We start from the raw sequence: 18,699 nt of genomic DNA, 5'->3' as shown, positions 1-18,699 counted from the left end.
TTAATGCCCTAAAGCTGCGTACAGTATTTGTCATCAAATTAATCGAATCATCAATTACCCTATAGGTTTCTGTTTCGGTAGGTAGCCTTGAACGCACTAGACCGTGCGTGCAGCCATTGATGTCGAAAAAAGCGGCAGTTGAGTTAATTGTTCGTGAAGGTGCAATTAGGGTTAACATTTATTCGATTGTCAATCGGTTTTGACTAAAAATTACTATAATAATTTGTTGCAGCATTGTTTATAAGTTTATTTAGAACATTTGAATACAATTTGGATAACGTTCCATGGACTTATTCAAGATTTATTTGGATTTAAAAGAATGACCAAGGCTTAAGTGGTAAGTTGAGGTTTCTTTAGTATTTCTTTAGCGTTAGTGGTGTAGTATTTGGGTGGTCTTTGGCGTCTGCGGTACTGGTTAAAGCGTTTCAATGATTTCTTGGTCAATTCTCTTGTAATGTGAAGAATTATTAATTGTTGTTTGTTAAAATAAATGATTTGAATCATGATTATAAATGGAATTACATTGCCATTTACGTTACCAATGAAGTAATATGGGTTCTCTAATGTTTTGAGCCAAAAACTCATGATACATGGAACAAAGATATTAATAAACTTCACCAGGCTATGTATCAAATGCAAGGGTATAGTTTAATGTCAATTAGCAGCCCTAGTTAATATTTGTAAACTGTTTATAATGTCATAATTGCCTTTCAATTCAATGTTACATGTAACTTAGTTGAAGTGTCACCACTAAAGGGGCTTTTTGCCATTAGACCAGTGTTGCCAGGCATTTTTTTAGTCAGAGAGAAAGGCTAGCAGTTCAGTTTGAATCAGTAATTTACAAACTTGACTAAGAACACTACATTGAAGTGGGGGTGGGGATTTTTCTAGCCCCTGTAGTCAAAACCATTCATTAATTATTATTAAACAGAGGTAGGAAGTTCTGATTTAAAGATATCATGTAGATATTGTGTATACAAGTGTTGCCAGTCATTTGGCAACCCTGAAGTGTGGTTAAAGTTAAGATATGGGGGAGGAAGTTTATCTAGCCCCCTTTGGTGCACACTGTTTATAGCGTGTTTCCGCGAGAGTAAAAAGGGAGAAGAAATAGGGGGCGAAAACCGGTTTTCAGGGGATGTCAACATGGCGTCCTAACGTGGCCAGAGCGGGCAGCCGGCAAGTGGAGAGAAAAGGGGATAGGTAACTTGACGTCACGCGCAAAGACCCTGAAACATCACTAGCTCGAAATACTTACTGAATGTGTGGATATACGTTGGAATTATTAGTTAATCCATGCCGCTAATAATAGTCCCTCAAACTTAACGGTGGCTAAAAATAATTCAAAAATCCTATTTGTTTGTAATTATTCAGTAAACCTTTTCAGTATTAAACCATTAGTCTCAAAATAAAAGTAGTTCTTCATTTTCAACTGCACCTTCCGCTTCATTTCTTTCTAAGTTCAATTCTTTCACAAATTGTCATTTGTTTGTCAATAATTTTGAAAATCGGGTATTTTACAATAAAATTGTTTCAACAATAAAGAAATGGCAAACTAATTATAACGCACATTTGTTATAAAAAATTAAGATTACTGATTATAAAAACTTGTCACCTTTAAATCAACAATTGTCTCCCAAGAATCCAAGATGTGTGTTTACCGAACACATTTCATTTAGGAACCTAATCCAAGTTTCACGCTGATGAAATGTACAACATTAGTAGAGTTACGAGATACGCCGAGGCAAATGCAAACCTAAACTCTGTTTAAATTAAATATAAGATTTTATTGAAAACAAGTCACGTAAAAATCAATTTCCGTATTAGCTACGTGTGGTTTGGGGGTGGGGAGGCCGTGTTAGTTTTGTATGATGTGCTAATGTAGTACAGTATTCATGTTTTCTAACTCGCTAAGGTAATACCATATGGTTGGGGTACATTAAGATCTTACCACACGTAGCTAAAAACGTCTTTTCGTCTATCCAGCCTCCACAAACAATGATACACACTCACAGATCATAATCGTAAAATCTTTCACACGTAGATAAAAACCTATAAAAACTAGATATAGATGGTTTTCACACATGGAGGATTCATACCATTTACAAAAGGAGACCGGGCTATCTGGAGGACAAAAACCGTCTGCTTTTGTCCTCCAGATAGCCCGGCTTCCTGGTGTAAATGGTATGAAACCTCCATGTGTGAAAACTATCTTATAGAATAGATACACATTGAAGGGTCAGGAGAACAACTATAACCAGCCTTTGCACATAATGCCCTTTCCGTATGAAAATGAATCTCTCATTCTAGCTTCTGTGCCCTGATTCCCCCAACAAACCGGTCTATAAAGAAAATATTTCAAATAAGATACGCTTTCAAATAAATCGGCTTCGATACAGGCGTCCATCAAATTAAAACTAAACTTGAGAGTTGCCGTAATCTAACCGTGTGAATTATTTCTTTCCCAATACTTCCATACAAATTTCTTTAATGTTCATCCGAAGTCGGAAAATCGCTGTTAACTATCATGCCATAGAACTAATGTATTTCTTTTTGCAATTATTTAACATTACGATCTCTAAGGTGGTAGTGGATTTTCCCTACAGAACACCACACTTAGCTAAAAATCGCGAATTTTCTCATATAAAAATACTCATGGTGTTAATATAATCACTTCACTTAAAATAAATAAATTTCGAATTTCAAAACACTCACGTCTGTTACTTAATGCAATTAATCATCAGTTTTATATTAAAAAAAAATTAGTGCAAAAAAATGTTTTTTATTTTCTAGGTAAATTTTCCAAATTCATACAAAATGCTTTCGCCTGAAGATTCCCCAAAATCAACTCCTGAAAAAATGGATAATCAAACAAACGGAGATACGAGTGACGATTGTTTCACGGAAGAAATTGAAAATGGTGTCGAAGTAACGATGAACTACATCTTAGAAACGATAGAACATGGATTCGCAACCTCCGAAACTGATAATAATGAAGATGGTAAACTTCCCCGGAAATTTGTTCAACGTAGAATGGGGTTATCTTCCGATGATTTGAAGTATTTAATGGGAAGTAGTTCAAAAAATGAAGAAAATTCGGATGGCGACAATTCCAACGATGCAAATGATCAAGACGATGATAATGCTGATACCGGTGGTACAAGCAATCAACGTGTAAAAACAGTTAAACGCAAAGTATATCCATGCCACGTCTGTGGTCAAAGTCAATTCGTATCCCGTAGAACGGTCATCAAACACATTCGTAAAGCCCATTACGAAAAGTACAAAGAATTTTTGAAGAACAACTTCAGAGGAATTGTAATTTGCAAATTCGTCGAAAAACAAATTCCCGTTAGAGCCGCGAGAAAATCGCGAGATTCGCCTACGTCCGATATCGATTACATCAAATGCGACCAGTGCGACATGGAATGCGAAAATTCCCAGGATATGAAACACCATGTTGAGAAATTCCATCAACCATTAGCTTCCAAACGTACACGAAAAGAACCGGTCAAATTTCAACTCGAATCTTTTAGAATACGCTGTGAAATTTGCGGTAAAACTTACGAATCGAATAAAGGTTACCAACAACACATGGAAACTCATAAAACAGTGAACGAAGTTGAAGACTTGCCCCAAACCCAAACTCCTGATCAAAGACGCAGAGCGACATCGTTACTTCCTTGTCCGATATGCGGACTTGGTTTGTATTCCCAAGATGCGTTTAGGAGACACATTAATACCCATGATCCATTACCAATTGGAGTTAAACAAGCTATCTTTTCTGGGAAGAAGGTTGTATTCAAAAAGTGTCATTACTGCCAGAAACCCTTTTTCAATTACTATCAATTGAACAAACACGTTCAAGAAGAACACGAAGGATTCGAACCCGAAGTTTCTATCATTTACGAAGCGGAGAAAATTCCTCAGCAACAATTTGAACTACCACAAAGAATTCAACTTCCACCCGGTGTGGTACACCACGTACAACCTCAACAACCTTTACAAATACAACCAAAAATATCCCGGCAAATTGTACAGCAACAAGTTAGGCAACTTAAACTACCCCCTCCATTGCCCCAAAATAACAGTAACCATCGAGTAATTACACCAGTTCAAGGTGGCAAACGTATAATTAACAAAAAATGCGATCATTGCAACGAATTTTTCCATAATTACTACCAATATCACAAACACGTAAAGGACGTACATCAGGCTACCCCTTCGATGCAATTTCAAAAGATGTTGATGAACAGTTCCCCTTCCGTTGTTGGTAAGGTTAAGATATTGAGGTGTAGCGTCTGCAATGGACAGTACATGAACGAGATTGACTTTAATAAACATAAAACTATCAGCAAGCCCTACAAACCGGTTTTATGCAAAATATGTAAACTTCCCTGTCAACACGAATGTGCAATGATGCAACATTTATTAGAAATGCATCCATCAGTTGGTAATAAACGAAGGAATGGGACAAGCAATGTGGTGGTTCCCGCTAAGAAGGGGCGATTTAGTTTCTCGGATGAACAGTATGTCGCTAACCAATTCAACCCGGATTGGTCACGTTACGATACTTTAACTAATCCATTATCAGGCCCAAGTTACGGCATTCCACCTGGTCTCGAGGTTGAAACGAAACTCGATAATGACATACAACATACGATCGATGGTATAAAGATACCGAAAGGGTTGTCAATTAGCGTGCAAGGCGGGATTAAGATACCTAAGGGGTTAGAGATAAGTCTTAAGGATACCACAGTTAAAATACCAGCTGGGTTACAAATTAGCGTACGCGAAGAACCAGTTAAAATTATTACACCAACTGTTAGAGTACCTGTAAGGCCTATTAAAGTCGGACCACAACTTAAGGCTGTACCATCCGGGCAGCAAGTTAGAATGGTATCTGGCACGCAGATAAGGGCCGCGTCACAACAGAAAATGCGATCAGCTCAACAACCCCCAGTTAAGGGTCCTGTTAAAATCTTGCCTAATAAAGTTGGCGTGGGTCAAGTTCGAATCGCACCAAAACAACAACAACCCAAAGCAGTTACGTCAACAAAAACTATCAAAGACGAGGTCATAATTCCAGATTCTTTAGACGACTAGCGTAGTTTGCGTGACAGTTTACAATTCATATAAAATATATCGCAATTCATCTAAATATAATCATATACTACCTTATTTCTTTTCGTATTTGTTTATATAACAAACAAACAATCTTACTTTTGTTCCAAAACATTGATTTAGATTCAAATAAAGACTTAAGTTTTTGATGGTAAAATTGTAATTCATTTCAGAAAGTATATCGTATACTAAGTTATAATCCATAAAATATCTTCTTTTGATGGTAAAATTGTAATTCATTTCAGAAAGTATATCGTATACTAAGTTATAACGCATAAAGTATCTTCAATACAGGCCTAAAGGGTTATGTTATGGTATATTGTTTTTATTACAGACTGTGTTAAAAATGGAAGACATTGAAGATGCTAATAACACAGTGAATAAACGACCACAAATTGTATTTGATGACGTACCAAGTGTCACAAATAATGATGTTCAAATCATTGAGAGAAAATATCAGTGCAGCAAGTGTCACTTTAGGTTCTACTCGGAACTATTACTTCGTGAACACGAACGACTTCACGAGGAACACTTGGAATGCGACAGCAACTTGTACAATGGTGGTTCGAATGCTTCGAAATCAATCATGCCACCAATTACATCTTATAAGTGTGGTCAATGTAATTGCGTTTGTCCATCCTGGGACATTTTAAAGAAACATCAGATGAGCCACGAAAAACCTCGTCGTAAACCTAAGCGGCGACGGGTGCCACATCCTCGACTACCTTACAAAATGGGTCGAGAAATATTTTGCGCCGAATGTCATCTATCTTTCCCAAGTGTGCCATCGCTTAGGAAACATTATAGAAAGGCTCACTTTATGATTGCACCGAAGAGAATCAAATATAAACGTCAAAAAGCGTCATCAAACCGTAATACACAACAGGAAAGACCATCATCGGATAGAGTCGATTCAAATACGTCATCGCATGATGATTGTCATAATGAGCCAATTACGTCAGCGCATAATGTTCATAATGATGAACCAACTACGTCATCGTATAATGTTCATAATGATGAGCCAAATACGTCATCGTATAATGTTCATCATGATGAGCCAACTACGTCATCGCATAATGTTCATAATGATGAGCCAAATACGTCATCGCATAATGTTCATAATGATGAACGAAATACGTCATCTCATTATATTCATGATGATGATGATTCAAATACGTCATTTTACGTCATTAACGACGAAGACTCCAATGAATTACGTAACCAACACGAAAATGGAATTGAAGACACAATTAAGATTGAGCCATTCGAATATGCTTCTCATGAATTCGAACCATTATTAATTCCATCCGTTTTAGTTGAATCTGTTGAAAATCATGAATCTATAATACCGAATGTTTTGGATTCGGAATAACTTCGGTGCGGTCAAGCTTTAATTGTATACTAAAACACTGGTCATTGTAATATGTATTAAAGAATGCAAATAATTTTCGATAATTTCATTTGATTGTATGGTCAAGCTTACGAACTTGTTCTGATTGGTTTTGTGGATACGGAGGTAAAATCATGTTGGTTAATTTTCATTACAGCGTTATTGACTGAAAAATTTCACAATGTCCCTGAATGACAACACACATTTGGAACACCTTTTGGACTCAAACGTAATGTCGTATCCTTGTCAAGTTTGCCACGAAATATTTCAAGAAGAAAGTGAATACGATGAACACATGCATTTACATTTTCATAATCAACTACTACTGAAACTTGGAGAAAATCCCGAGAGCGCAAGCGCAATTGCTTGTAATGAATACAACTACAGTTGTCCAATGTGCAACGCGACTTTCCAGGAAAAATACACTTACGATCAACACTTGAAAACGCACGATGTCTCGGAATTCAAACCAGTAAAGAAAGATGTTATCAAATCGTGTGAATTATGCGGACAGGTTTTCAACTCTAATTATTTGTATACCAAACACAAAAGACAACACAAACAAGCGAAGAAAGTTAAACCTAACGTAAAGAAAACTCGAAAACCGCGAAAGTTTAAGTGTGACGAATGCGAGGCTGCCTTTTATTCCATAAACACTTGGCGTAATCACAAGAGGACCCATAAAAAATATAAACCGATGGTTTGCGATCATTGCGGTGCTTTTTGCCAAAATTTAAGTTCACTGCGAAAGCATTTCCTAATAGAACACGACAAAACTTTACCAGCTTCTTATAGACAGAAGTTTGTACGACATCGGAAGGGTGATATGGAATTCCCTCATGATTATGATGATGATGATGATGAGATGGGAAATCCATCATATTTACAAGAGGAAAATGGAATTGATCAAACCTCACATGACGGGTTAGATGATCAAATTGCCTGTAATGATTATCATGATGATGAGATGGGAAATCCATCAAATTTGCAAGAGGAAGATGGAATTAATCAAACTTCACATGACGAGTTAGATGATCAAATTGCCGGTAATGATTATCATGATGATGAGATGGGAAATCCATCAAATTTGCAAGAGGAAGATGGAATTAATCAAACTTCACATGACGGGTTAGATGATCAAATTGCCCGTAATGAATATGGTGATGATGAGATGGGAAATCCATCAAATTTACAAGAGGAAGAAGGAATTGATCAAACCTCACATGACGGGTTAGATGATCAAATTGCCTGTAATGAATACGACTACAATTGTCCAATGTGCAAAGCGGCTTTCCGCGAAAAATACACTTACGAGCAACACTTGAAAACGCACGATGTCTCGGAGTTCAAACCAGTAAAGAAAGATGTTGTCAAATGGTGCGAAATATGCGGACAGTTTTTCAACTCTAATTATTTATATACCAAACACAAAAGACAACACAAAGAAGCGAAGAAAGTTAAACCCAAAGAAAGGAGACCGCGAAAGTTTAAGTGTGACCAGGCCCGTAGCCAGAAACGTTACGCAGAGGGGGCAGTATTTTTCTGTGAGGGGGCATGGCAAATGGAATTTTTTTTGTAGAATAACATAAATATCAAAATGTCAGACAATAAATATTTCCGAAGGTATTTCATTATTGACACTCATTTAACAATTGAAAATCAAACTTTTTTTAAAAAGTTTAAAAAAAATAAATTGTTAATAAACAATTCTAAATCTAAATTTCAAGTCAGATCTTTTTCGTAGGCTAGGGAAGTTAAGTTTCACTTTCTTTCAAGTGACATAGCTCGTCGTTAAAGTGAAAATACGCGAGTAGGGCAAGAAAAGCTTGCCTCGCAACTTCGCAAGTCGCTGTTGAGGCGTCAAATGTAAGTCTGTACCCCGAGGGGTCGGTCATTCATTAATTCCCGTACGCTACCCGTGAAATCCAACTTAAGAAATCCGAAATCAATGCTGATTTTGAAATCAAATAAAAAATCAGCAACGAAATCACAAAATCATTAAAGAAATCATAAAATCAGGAAAAAAACACAAAATCAACTAAGAAATCACGAAATCAACATAAAAATCACGAAATCAGAAGCGAAATCACAAAATCAGTAAAGAAATCGTGAAATCCATTACAAAATTCACGAAATCCAAAATCCAAAGAAATCACAAAATCCGACGAAATCAAGGGGAAATTCTCAAAATCCGAGGATATCACGTAACAAATCTCAAAATCCAACGACATCAATGGAAATATCGCAAAATCCGTCGAAATAACGAGAAAAATAGCAAAATCCGACGGAATCATGGGAAAAATCTCAAAATTCGATGAAATTCATTGCATTTTATCGAATTCTGAAATCAAACGGAATCCGAAGAAATCAAATTGGATTTCGAAATCCCGAACACTTTTTCCAAAACGCCCGACCCCTCGCTGTACCCCGACATAATATTTTGGTCCTGGATGACAAAACCAGCGATATATATCAAGGATAACGACAAAAGCTAAAAAAAATTCAAGTTTATCAGGAATATACACAGATAAAGACAATAAAGTCTAAAATATGTTGATATACATTCTAAATAGTTTTAATATTTGTGTACCAAAATAAAAAGTTAATTTGATAAGGGGGCATTGGAAAATATTTAGGGGGCATTTAGGGGCAAACCGAAATCTTATTTGAGGGGGCAGGATATATTTTTGAGGGGGCATTGCCCCCTGGTGCCCCCCCGTGGCTACGGGCCTGAGTGTGACGAATGCGAGGCTGGCTTTTATTCCAAAAACACTTTGCGTAATCACAAGAGGACCCATAAAAAATATAAACCGATAGTTTGCGATCATTGCGGTGCTTTTTGTCAAAATTTAAGTTCACTGCGAAAGCATTTCCTAATAGAACACGACAAAACTTTACCAGCTTCTTATAGCCGGAAGTTTGTACGACATCGGATGTATGATAGGGAATTCACTCATGATTATGATTATGACGATGGTGATGATGAGATGGGAAATCCATCATTTTTACAAGAGGAAAATGGAATTGATCAAATTTCACATGACGGGTTAGATCAAATTGCCCGTGATGATGAGATGGGAAATCCATCATATTTGCAAGAGGAAGATGGAATTGATCAAACTTCACATGACGTGTTAGATCAAAATGTCACTGTGAAGAGTGAACCAGTAGAAATGTGGCCTACTGAAAATGAGCTGAACCATGAGTCGCAAGTTGTTCTTCCTGAGGTGGCCGAAACTTTACCCCCTATTGATGCAACTACAGTCAAACAAGAAGTCATCATTCCCGATTATTTGTGTGACTAGGCCTAAGAATACTGAAATCTAATCCACCTTATTCCCTTTCGCTGGAAGTTAGGCTTAGCTCGGGATTCATGGGGGTGAGTAACGGGAAGAAATTCGTCTGTCGTCTGCTACAAAAGCCAAATATATGTACTGTAGCGGACGACAGACCAATTTTTTCCCGTTACTCAAATACTCACCCCCGTGAATCCCGAGCTAAGCCTTACTTCCGGCGAATGGGAATAAGGTGGATTGAACTTTGCAACAAAATATTGTAAAAAATTGTCCTCTGTAACTAATTTTGTTCTCATTTGCTCTTATAAATAAAAATACATCATTAATAAACCATAACTTTAAGAATTTGGCTTGTTATAAAAGTTTGAAATCAAAGTTCAAAAGAGTGTCGTAAATTTTTTGACGTTCAAATTTCCCGGTTGACAAAAAGTACAACTTTTCATTGATCTAATTAGTAAGTTACGTCATATCCTCAAACAATACCGGAAATATTACGAAATACCATGGCGGAAGCATGAATATCGGTACGAGCCAAATGTTTCTTTTTTAAACGATTACTAAATAATTAATTAAGCAATTGTAGTAATTATAATTTCAAATTATTCTCTCTGACGTATATTTTTATATGAAACCAAACAGACGAAGCGCCTTCAATTTGTGCTGGATGCCTGAACGAAATAGAAGACGGCGATTACATAGAAGCCATCAACAGCGAATGGCATTCCGAGTGTTTCAGGTAAGCCTTGGTCATCATTTGAAGTTTCCAGGACAGGTAACGTACGTTTTCTTTGATAAAACCAAGGAAAAATTAAATATTTTTAGGTGTTCCGTTTGCGATTGTCCTTTAAACAATTGGTGTTTTGAAAAAGAAGGTTTATTATTCTGTAAAAATGACTATTGGGGGAAATTTGGAGAAGCATGTCAAGACTGCGGAGATATTATCTCCGGACCTGTTATGGTTGCCGGAGATCATAAATTTCATCCTGAATGTTTCAAATGCGCTAGTTGTAACGGGTTTATCGGGGATGGCGATTCATTCGCCTTGGTTGAAAGGTCAAAGTTATATTGTGGCTCTTGTTATAAAAGACATATGCAGCCACTTTCAAGGCCTACATCTCAATTTGTAAAACGACCACACAGTATTCAGTTAGTTGAAATACCCGCCATCTCAAATGGTGGTCAAAGGAGCATTAAATTATCGCGGGATCACCTTAAAAGCCTCAATATAAGTGACAGCAATGGGTTATGTTTGGGAGTTCATATTACTGAGTAAGTTCAACTTCACTTACGCAGCAGGGTTCATACAAACCTGGAAAACAGGGAAAACCTGGAATAATCAGGGAAATAAATAGTTGACAAAAGACTCTGGGAAATTTGCGTCAAACAGGGGCCGAGTAATTAAGCAAAATGTTCGTAAACATACCCCCCTCCATAGGATTAACATTACACCCAACTTTGGAGGCTCATAACTCTGGTTCTACTTGAGATATGGGGATGCCCTTTGATTATGTTATAGTCCGATTTGTCCCCCATCCACCCATACTAAAAACTTAGAGCTACGTCAAACAGGGGCCGAGAAATTAAGCAAAATGTTCGTAAACATACCCCCCTCCATAGGATTAACATTACACCCAACTTTGGAGGCTCGTAACTCTGGTTCTATTAGAGATACTGAACTGTCCTTTGAGTATGTTATAGTCCGATTTGTCCCCCATCCACCCATACTAAAAACTTAGGGCTACGACAAACAGGGGCCGAGTAATTAAGCAAAATGTTCGTAAACATTCCCCTCCATAGGATTAACATTACACCCAACTTCGGAGGCTCGTAACTCTGGTTCTATTAGAGATAAGGGGATGCCCTTTGATTATGTTATAGTCCGATTTGTCCCCCATCCAACCATACTAAAAACGTAGGGCTACGACAGACAGGGGCCGAGTAACTAAGCAAAATGTTCATGAACATACCCTCCATAGGATTAACATTACACCCAACTTTGGAGGCTCGTAACTCTGGTTCTATTAGAGATACTGAACTGTCCTTTGAGTATGTTATAGTCCGATTTGTCCCCCATCCACCCATACAAAAAACTTAGGGCTACGACAAACAGGGGCCGAGTAATTAAGCAAAATGTTCATAAACATTCCCCTCCGTAGGATTAACATTACACCCAACTTTGGAGGCTCATAACTCTGGTTCTACTAGAGATACGGGGATGCCTTTTGAGTATGTTATAGTCCGATTTGTCCCCCATCCAACCATACTAAAAACTTAGGGCTACGACAAACAGGGGCCGAGTAATTAAGCAAAATGTTCATAAACATTCCCCCTCCATAGGATTAACATTACACCGAACTTTGGAGGCTCATAACTCTGGTTCTACTAGAGGTACGGGGATGTCCTTTGAGTATGTTATAGTCCGATTTGTCCCCCATTCACCCATACCAAAAACTTAGGGCTACAACAAACAGGGGCCGAGTAATTACGCAAAATGTTCGTAAACATACCCTCCCAACTTTGGTGGCTCATAACTCTGGTTCTACTAGAGATAAGGGGATGTCCTTTTAGTATGTTATAGTCCGATTTGTCCCCCGTCCTTCGTTAACATTTGCTCCATATGATACTCCATATCCGGTGAAAAACCTAGAAAACTCAGGGAAGTATATGGGGAAAAACCTGGAAATCTCAGGGAAATTTCAATTTGTTTTCCAAAAGTTGTATGAACCCTGTTACGTGAAACTCTGAGATGTGTTGGACTCTCAATCTCAACTTGAGAGTGTGACGTGGTCACTTTAGTTCATCTCCATTAACATAAGTCCTTAATTTTCATCTAGCCTTGATGAAAATTCAGATCTTATGGCATTACACATTGGTGATAAAATATTAGAAGTAAATGGGAAACCCGTTAACGAACAATCCATAAAAGAAATAGAGGAATTGATAAGATCCACAAATAAAACTCTACAATTGACAATAGAACATGACCCAAATAGTCAACAACGGAGTCGTAATCTCAAATACCAAAGGCCAGCTCGAGTACCTGTTGACAGGGAAAGGCTATATAAGAAAAAAGAAGAGACTGCAGTTCGGTCACGGCAATTGAGAAGAGGGAAAGATAATAAAGAAAGAGCCTCATCGTTACCTAGATTACAGGCTTGGTGAGGGTCTCATTTAACCCCTTTAACTGGTTCATGAAGGGAGTTCATGAATAGTTCATTTTTCAGTGAACCAACTTCATCTAGAAAATCCTTACCATATGATCTAAGTAGAACCAAATCATTCAGGGTTGAACCCAAGAACCATCGTATTTTTCGAGGTTCCGATCTAGTCCAAGGCAAATTATTAGGTAAAGGATTCTTTGGTCAAGTGTTTCAAGTGACGCACAAAGAAACGGGGGAAGTCATGGTGCTGAAGGAATTATACAGGGTTGATGAAGAAGCTCAAAAAAACTTTCTGAAAGAGGTGGCTGTACTCCGCTCTCTAAGTCACGATAATGTCCTACACTTTATTGGTGTTCTGTATAAGGACAAAAAGCTTCATCTTGTTACGGAGTTTATTAGTGGCGGTACTTTGAAAGAGATACTTCATGATCAAATGGAACCCCTGTCTTGGGAGCAACGTATTAATTTTGCCCGGGACATTGCCTCAGGGATGGTAAATGACTTTTTTACTTGTTTTGCTTATCCTATGGGGATTTTGACCTCACAATGTTGAAATTCTCAATCTATTCTCTGAGAGCTTTGAAATGAGTACTTGGAAGCTATGGTTTCATAATGGTGACGAGTTTGTGATGAGTTTGGTCACCTACATGATTTTTTCACGTGTTTTGCTTATCCTTTGGGGATTTTGACCTTACAATGTTGAAATTGTCAATCTATTCTCTGAGAGCTTTGAAATGAGTACTTGGAAGCTATGGTTTCGTCACGGTGACGAGTTTGTGATGAGTTTGGTCACCTACATGACGAGTTTCAAAGTTACGCGAATCATATCGTGTTTGTACTCATTTTAAAGCTTGAAATAAGGGGAATACGCGTATCCCTATATTTTAACTCTAATTTAAATACTAAACACAGTAATCTTCCAAATTACACATCATATTTTATTTTCCCAGGCATATTTACATTTTGCTTATCCTATGGGGATTTTGACCTTAAAATGTTGAAATTCTCAATCTATTCACTGAGAGCTTTGAAATGAGTACTTGGAAGCTATGGTTTCGTGTTGGTGACGAGTTTGTGTTGAGTTTGATCACCTACATGACGAGTTTCAAAGTTACGCGAATCGTGTCGTGTTTGTACTCATTTTAAAGCTTGAAATAATGGGAATACGCGTATCCTTATAATTTAACTCTAATTTAAATACTAAACACGTAATCTTTCAAATTAAACATCATAATTTATTTTCTCAGGCATATTTACATTCCATGAACATAATCCACCGAGATTTAAACTCAAATAATTGTTTAGTCAAAGAAGTACGTCGTCTTTTATTAAATAATTTAATATCTCCTTACATTAATTAATTATTAGTAATTAATTATTGTTAGGATCGCACAGTAGTAGTCGCGGATTTTGGTCTGGCCAGAATAATATCTGACCAGAGTAATCAGGTCCCCAATAAGAGATTTGGTAAACGCTGTGGCCATAAAAAGTTTGAACGCAAAAAAAGATACACAGTTGTTGGTAATCCTTATTGGATGGCGCCTGAAATGATGAAAGGCAAAAAATATGACGAGAAAGTTGATATTTTCTCATTTGGAATTGTTTTGTGTGAAGTAAGCTTGATTCTTATTGTTAGTTTTGTGTTTAATTAATATTGCGTTAGTTAATTTGAATAAATAAAAATCTTTGTGGTACTGTTAGGTTATTGGTAGGGTACGCGCTGATCCTGATTATTTACCGAGAACAAATGATTTTGGTTTGAATACTGTCGTTTTTAAGGACAAATTTTGCAAAGATTGTCCTGATAATTTCTACAAAATCGCTTTTTTATGCTGTGATCTGGACCCAGATAAAAGGTATTTCATTTAATTTTAATTCTTTTTATTGTTTTGTTAAGTTTTTACTTGATTTAATCATCAAAAACCACGCTAATTTCATATGAAATGATAAAAACTAATCCAGGCTTTTAGTATACATCCTCCTAGGCTTATAGTATTAGAAAAAAGCTTCTGGCAGTTGCCATTGTTCAGTAGCCAATAAGATCATTCGTTTAGGGCATCTGTCAAATTTTAGCCAATAAGATTACTCCTATATAGCATCTGTCCAATTTTAGCCAATAAGATTACTCCTATATAGCATCTGCCAAATTTTAGCCATTATAAGCCTAGCGTATGGGTAAAGAAGGGCCATTGTTCAGTAGCCAATAAGATTGCTCGGTTAGGGCTTCTGTCAAATTTTAGCCAATAAGATTACGCCTATATAGCATCTGCCAAATTTTAGCCATTGTAAGCCTAGCGTATGGGTAAAGAAGGGCCATTGATCAGTAGCCAATAAGATCATTCGTTTAGGGCTTCTGTCAAATTTTAGCCAATAAGATTACTCGTTTATAGCATCTGCCAAATTTTAGCCATTTTAAGCCTAGCGTATGGGTAAAGAAGGGCCATTGTTCAGTAGCCAATAAGATTGCTCGGTTAGGGCTTCTGTCAAATTTCAGACATTTACAAACCTCGCGTCCGGGACTCGGGGTAGTAACTTACTGTGGGAAATTTAGAAATGTATAAACTCACGTGGTGCGGTACCGCGACAAGTTATCGTGTTAGTTAGTAGTAGTTTTAAATCGGGTTGAGTTATGGAAAGTAATAAATTATGGTAAAATTAAAAGGGTAGAGTTCAATAAGAAACCATTTCAATTTAAATTAAGCCTTTTTATAATGACACAACTAAAATGTGTATCGTCATTCGCGGCACGTGTGTGACTAAGCCTTGGTCACAAAAGCCGTTGTTCAAAATAGACTTAGGGAAAATATATGGTAGGCTATTAAGTTGAAATTAAACGAAACTTTAGGCTTAATTAATCACAATTTCAATAAACATTTTCGATATTAGGAATAATTAAATCTAATTTAAATTAAATGCATCGGTATTAGGCATATTTAAACCCAATTTAATAGGCTTACCGAAAATATATTCAAGTAAATATTAGGCTTAATTAAACGTAATTTCATTTAATTATATCGATATTAGGCATAATTAAACCTAATTTAAATTAATTGAATCGGTTATAATCGTATTTAAACCTAATTTAATAGACTTAGCGAAAATATAGGGTAGCTAGGTTGTTACGTTGAAATATAACGAAATGTTAGGCTTAATTAAACATAATTTAAATTAATTGTATCGGTATTAGTCGTATTTAAACTTAACTTAAACGAATATTAAACTATTATTAGGCCACCTTTCGAACAACTAGTACAATGGTTACAAAACATGGCCATGCACATTGCTGTTGGCTCTACATTACCCTTTGAGGTTATCAACGAAATATGCAACTATAGTGGTCGAACACCACCTTCTTCTTCGGCGGAATCCACGCCAGAGGCCCTAACTCCTGAACCATGTTGCCCTTTACTCGATACAATCACCGAACAAACCCCGGACTCCCCACCTTCAACACCGCGTCAAGAACGTAACAGGTTAGTTTCAAGTACTGACACTCCGATGTCAGTAACAACGGAAACCAGGTTAGTGGCTGAACCAGCTGACGTAGTAACGTCTACGCGTTTGTAAAAATGACACGGAAAGAAAGTATTTAGTCATTCTATCCATAATTGCTCAAAGAGTACTTAAAAAAAGGCAAATAATAATAACTATGCCACTTAATTATTTGTGCGCGAAATCATTCCATTATCTTTTTAATTAATTAAGTCAAAAACGGATTTATGTAAGAAGAACGTTGAACGTAGCAAATAGAGTAATCTCGGTAGAGAGGGGAAAAACCAGTTTATCCCTCCCTTTAGGCGCGCTTTTGTAAGAGGGAATACTGAACGCGCTTGTTAGGGGGGATGACACGGAGCATGGAGAGTAGTATCGGCGCTACGTACAGCAACGTCACTCCCTTCTATCTCCAAGCTACGTGTCATCCCCCCTAACAAGCGCGCTCAGTATTCCCTCTTACAAAAGCGCGCCTAAAGGGAGGGATAAACTGGTTTTTCCCCTCTCTACCGAGATTACGCTATGGAGTGACGTTGCAATAGGTAGCGCTGACATTACTCTATTCACTACCCATCCTCGCACACTTTATTGAGAAACTTCGTCTGCTTATATTTTGACTCCACCCACAAATTCTGTATATAGCTACTTCTAGAGATCGAATTTATGGGTGGAGTCAAAATTTAAGCAGACGAAGTTTCTCAATAAAGTATGCGAGGATGGTACTAGAGGCTAAAGCTACGATCCGACGTTCTTAGTACATAAATCCGTTTTTGATTAAGTTTATGTACTTAACGCGTTGTTTGAATTATCATGGTTAATGTCCGGTGATTTCTTTTGTCTGGTGACCATGAAACCGTGACTGAGATTTTTTTTAAGTGAAGTGTTACGAAGTTTTGTTAATTAAGTAACACAAAATAGATTTATGCCTATATATTACGTTTATTTTAGAAAATCCGAATCGGCGTGTTGAATAATTGATCAATTGTTTGAACATGGATAATAATTTATGTGTTATGCCTATCCATGGTTTCAGTTAAATTTTAGTTGGTTATATTTTTTATATTACGTATTTTTTCATATGCTTTTATGAAATCGTTGCTTAATGCTTGTTGCTTATGCGCTTGAACACAATACAAGGTTTAGCCTTTCACTACAATTCTGTGACATTCCTGATAGCTGATAAGTACTTACGTGACCACGTCACACTGTAATATAACTCGGAAAGTTTAAATGCGTAGTGCGAATCGTAACCATTATCTGCAGTATTTAATCAAGGTTAACATAAATTGCGTATCGTTTTTATGCGAAGTTTGCTACATATATTGATAGTTCGAAGGAATTGAGTCACTTGCATTTTATTCTGCAATTTCTGCAAGGTTTTTTATGCTGGTGGCGGCTCTACTCCACCGTTTAAACGCAATTTCTTGCGCATATTGCCATCATTAGTTACCAATTTTTACTAGTAATGGTTAAGCAATTGATTGTTCGAAAGAGTCACTTGCATTTTATTCTGCGATTTCTGCACGGCTTTTTATGTTGGTTGCTGCTATAGTTTAGTGTTTTCCGCAATTTCTTGCGCATATTACCATCATAAGTTACCAATTTTTACTAGTAATGGTTAAGCGGAGGCTTTTGCGTAACTTGCATATTTTGCAGCCACTAATTTTGCAGTTGGGTCAGCGGGCTTTTTATGCTGGTGGCTGGCTGCTATAGTTCAGCGTTTTCCGCAATTTCTTGCGCATATTGCCATCATAAGTTACAAATTTTTACTAGTAATGGTTAAGCAATGGCTTTTGCGTAACTTACGTAATTTGCAGCCAATAATTTTGCAGTTGGGTTAGCGCAATAGTACAGATTTTAAGAATCTCTAAAAATGGCAACTGTCTTGAATGTATTCATTATTAACCAAAAAGGTTCTCATGATGGCATATTAAAGCCATTGTTTTGAGGACCTAAGCTAAGTACTTAAAAGCTCTAAATGATGCAATAACTGACTGATTTTACTTATACCGAATCTCAAAAATGCAATACCCGTGAATACCACGGTTCAAGTACTTACGTACTATACATACAAGTACTTAACGATCCAATTAATACTGACTGATTAATAACCACTATTTTATAAAAACAATCTAATTAAAGTGATAAAGTCTAACGAGACTGTAATTAATTTTAAACAAAGCTACGTAACGTAGGCTAATCTTTATTAATTTACAAATACTGTTAATTAAACAGCCTA

At 36.8% G+C, this 18,699-nt stretch overlaps 3 protein-coding genes and 1 long non-coding RNA gene across 5 annotated transcripts; 3 read left to right on the top strand and 1 right to left on the bottom strand.

Annotated features, from left to right (window-relative positions):
• Positions 1-58: 58 nt before the first annotated feature.
• LOC149615857 (uncharacterized) lies at positions 59-10,143 on the top strand. Of its 2 annotated transcripts, none has more exons than XM_089856679.1 (3): positions 59-77; positions 6,669-8,009; positions 9,253-10,143. In XM_089856679.1, the coding sequence occupies exons 2-3, from the start codon at positions 6,693-6,695 to the stop codon at positions 9,814-9,816; spliced, it is 1,881 nt and encodes a 626-aa protein (XP_089712805.1). In that variant the 5' UTR covers positions 59-77; positions 6,669-6,692; the 3' UTR covers positions 9,817-10,143. The 2 variants fall into 2 exon arrangements, with proteins under 2 accessions (XP_089712805.1, XP_089712804.1); XM_089856678.1 differs by lacking the exon at positions 59-77 and adding an exon at positions 6,386-6,498.
• Positions 109-5,278, top strand: LOC149615858 (uncharacterized). Its single transcript, XM_089856676.1, has 2 exons — positions 109-337; positions 2,791-5,278. The coding sequence occupies exon 2, from the start codon at positions 2,815-2,817 to the stop codon at positions 5,101-5,103; it is 2,289 nt and encodes a 762-aa protein (XP_089712802.1). The 5' UTR covers positions 109-337; positions 2,791-2,814; the 3' UTR covers positions 5,104-5,278.
• On the bottom strand, positions 223-762 carry LOC149615859 (uncharacterized). Its single transcript, XR_016375898.1, has 2 exons — positions 523-762; positions 223-448 (listed from the first exon to the last, which is right to left on the bottom strand). It is a non-coding gene; the product is annotated as an uncharacterized LOC149615859 (long non-coding RNA).
• A 130-nt stretch (positions 10,144-10,273) lies between the features above and the next one.
• Positions 10,274-18,361, top strand: LIMK1 (LIM domain kinase 1). The gene is made up of 9 exons (XM_089856677.1): positions 10,274-10,331; positions 10,447-10,543; positions 10,630-11,076; positions 12,642-12,965; positions 13,032-13,461; positions 14,216-14,281; positions 14,354-14,581; positions 14,670-14,824; positions 16,199-18,361. The coding sequence occupies exons 1-9, from the start codon at positions 10,322-10,324 to the stop codon at positions 16,533-16,535; spliced, it is 2,094 nt and encodes a 697-aa protein (XP_089712803.1). The 5' UTR covers positions 10,274-10,321; the 3' UTR covers positions 16,536-18,361.
• The last annotated feature ends 338 nt before the right edge of the window (positions 18,362-18,699 follow it).

This window comes from Phalangium opilio, unplaced genomic scaffold (genome assembly GCF_054372755.1).
Source record: "Phalangium opilio isolate 3A_F unplaced genomic scaffold, DU_Popi_V2 ptg000217l_1, whole genome shotgun sequence".
Classification (NCBI taxonomy): Eukaryota; Metazoa; Arthropoda; class Arachnida; order Opiliones; family Phalangiidae; genus Phalangium; species Phalangium opilio.
This window is presented reverse-complemented; position numbering and strand designations above follow the sequence as displayed.

Coding starts and splice junctions, on each gene's coding strand:
- LIMK1 (XM_089856677.1), top strand. Junction 13,462..14,215: donor GGGACATTGCCTCAGGGATG/GTAAATGACTTT, acceptor TTATTTTCTCAG/GCATATTTACATTCCATGAA. Junction 14,582..14,669: donor TTGGAATTGTTTTGTGTGAA/GTAAGCTTGATT, acceptor TGGTACTGTTAG/GTTATTGGTAGGGTACGCGC.
- LOC149615858 (XM_089856676.1), top strand. CDS start 2,815: ATGCTTTCGCCTGAAGATTCCCCAAAATCAACTCCTGAAAAAATGGAT.
- LOC149615857 (XM_089856679.1), top strand. CDS start 6,693: ATGTCCCTGAATGACAACACACATTTGGAACACCTTTTGGACTCAAAC. Junction 8,010..9,252: donor CGCGAAAGTTTAAGTGTGAC/CAGGCCCGTAGC, acceptor CCTGAGTGTGAC/GAATGCGAGGCTGGCTTTTA.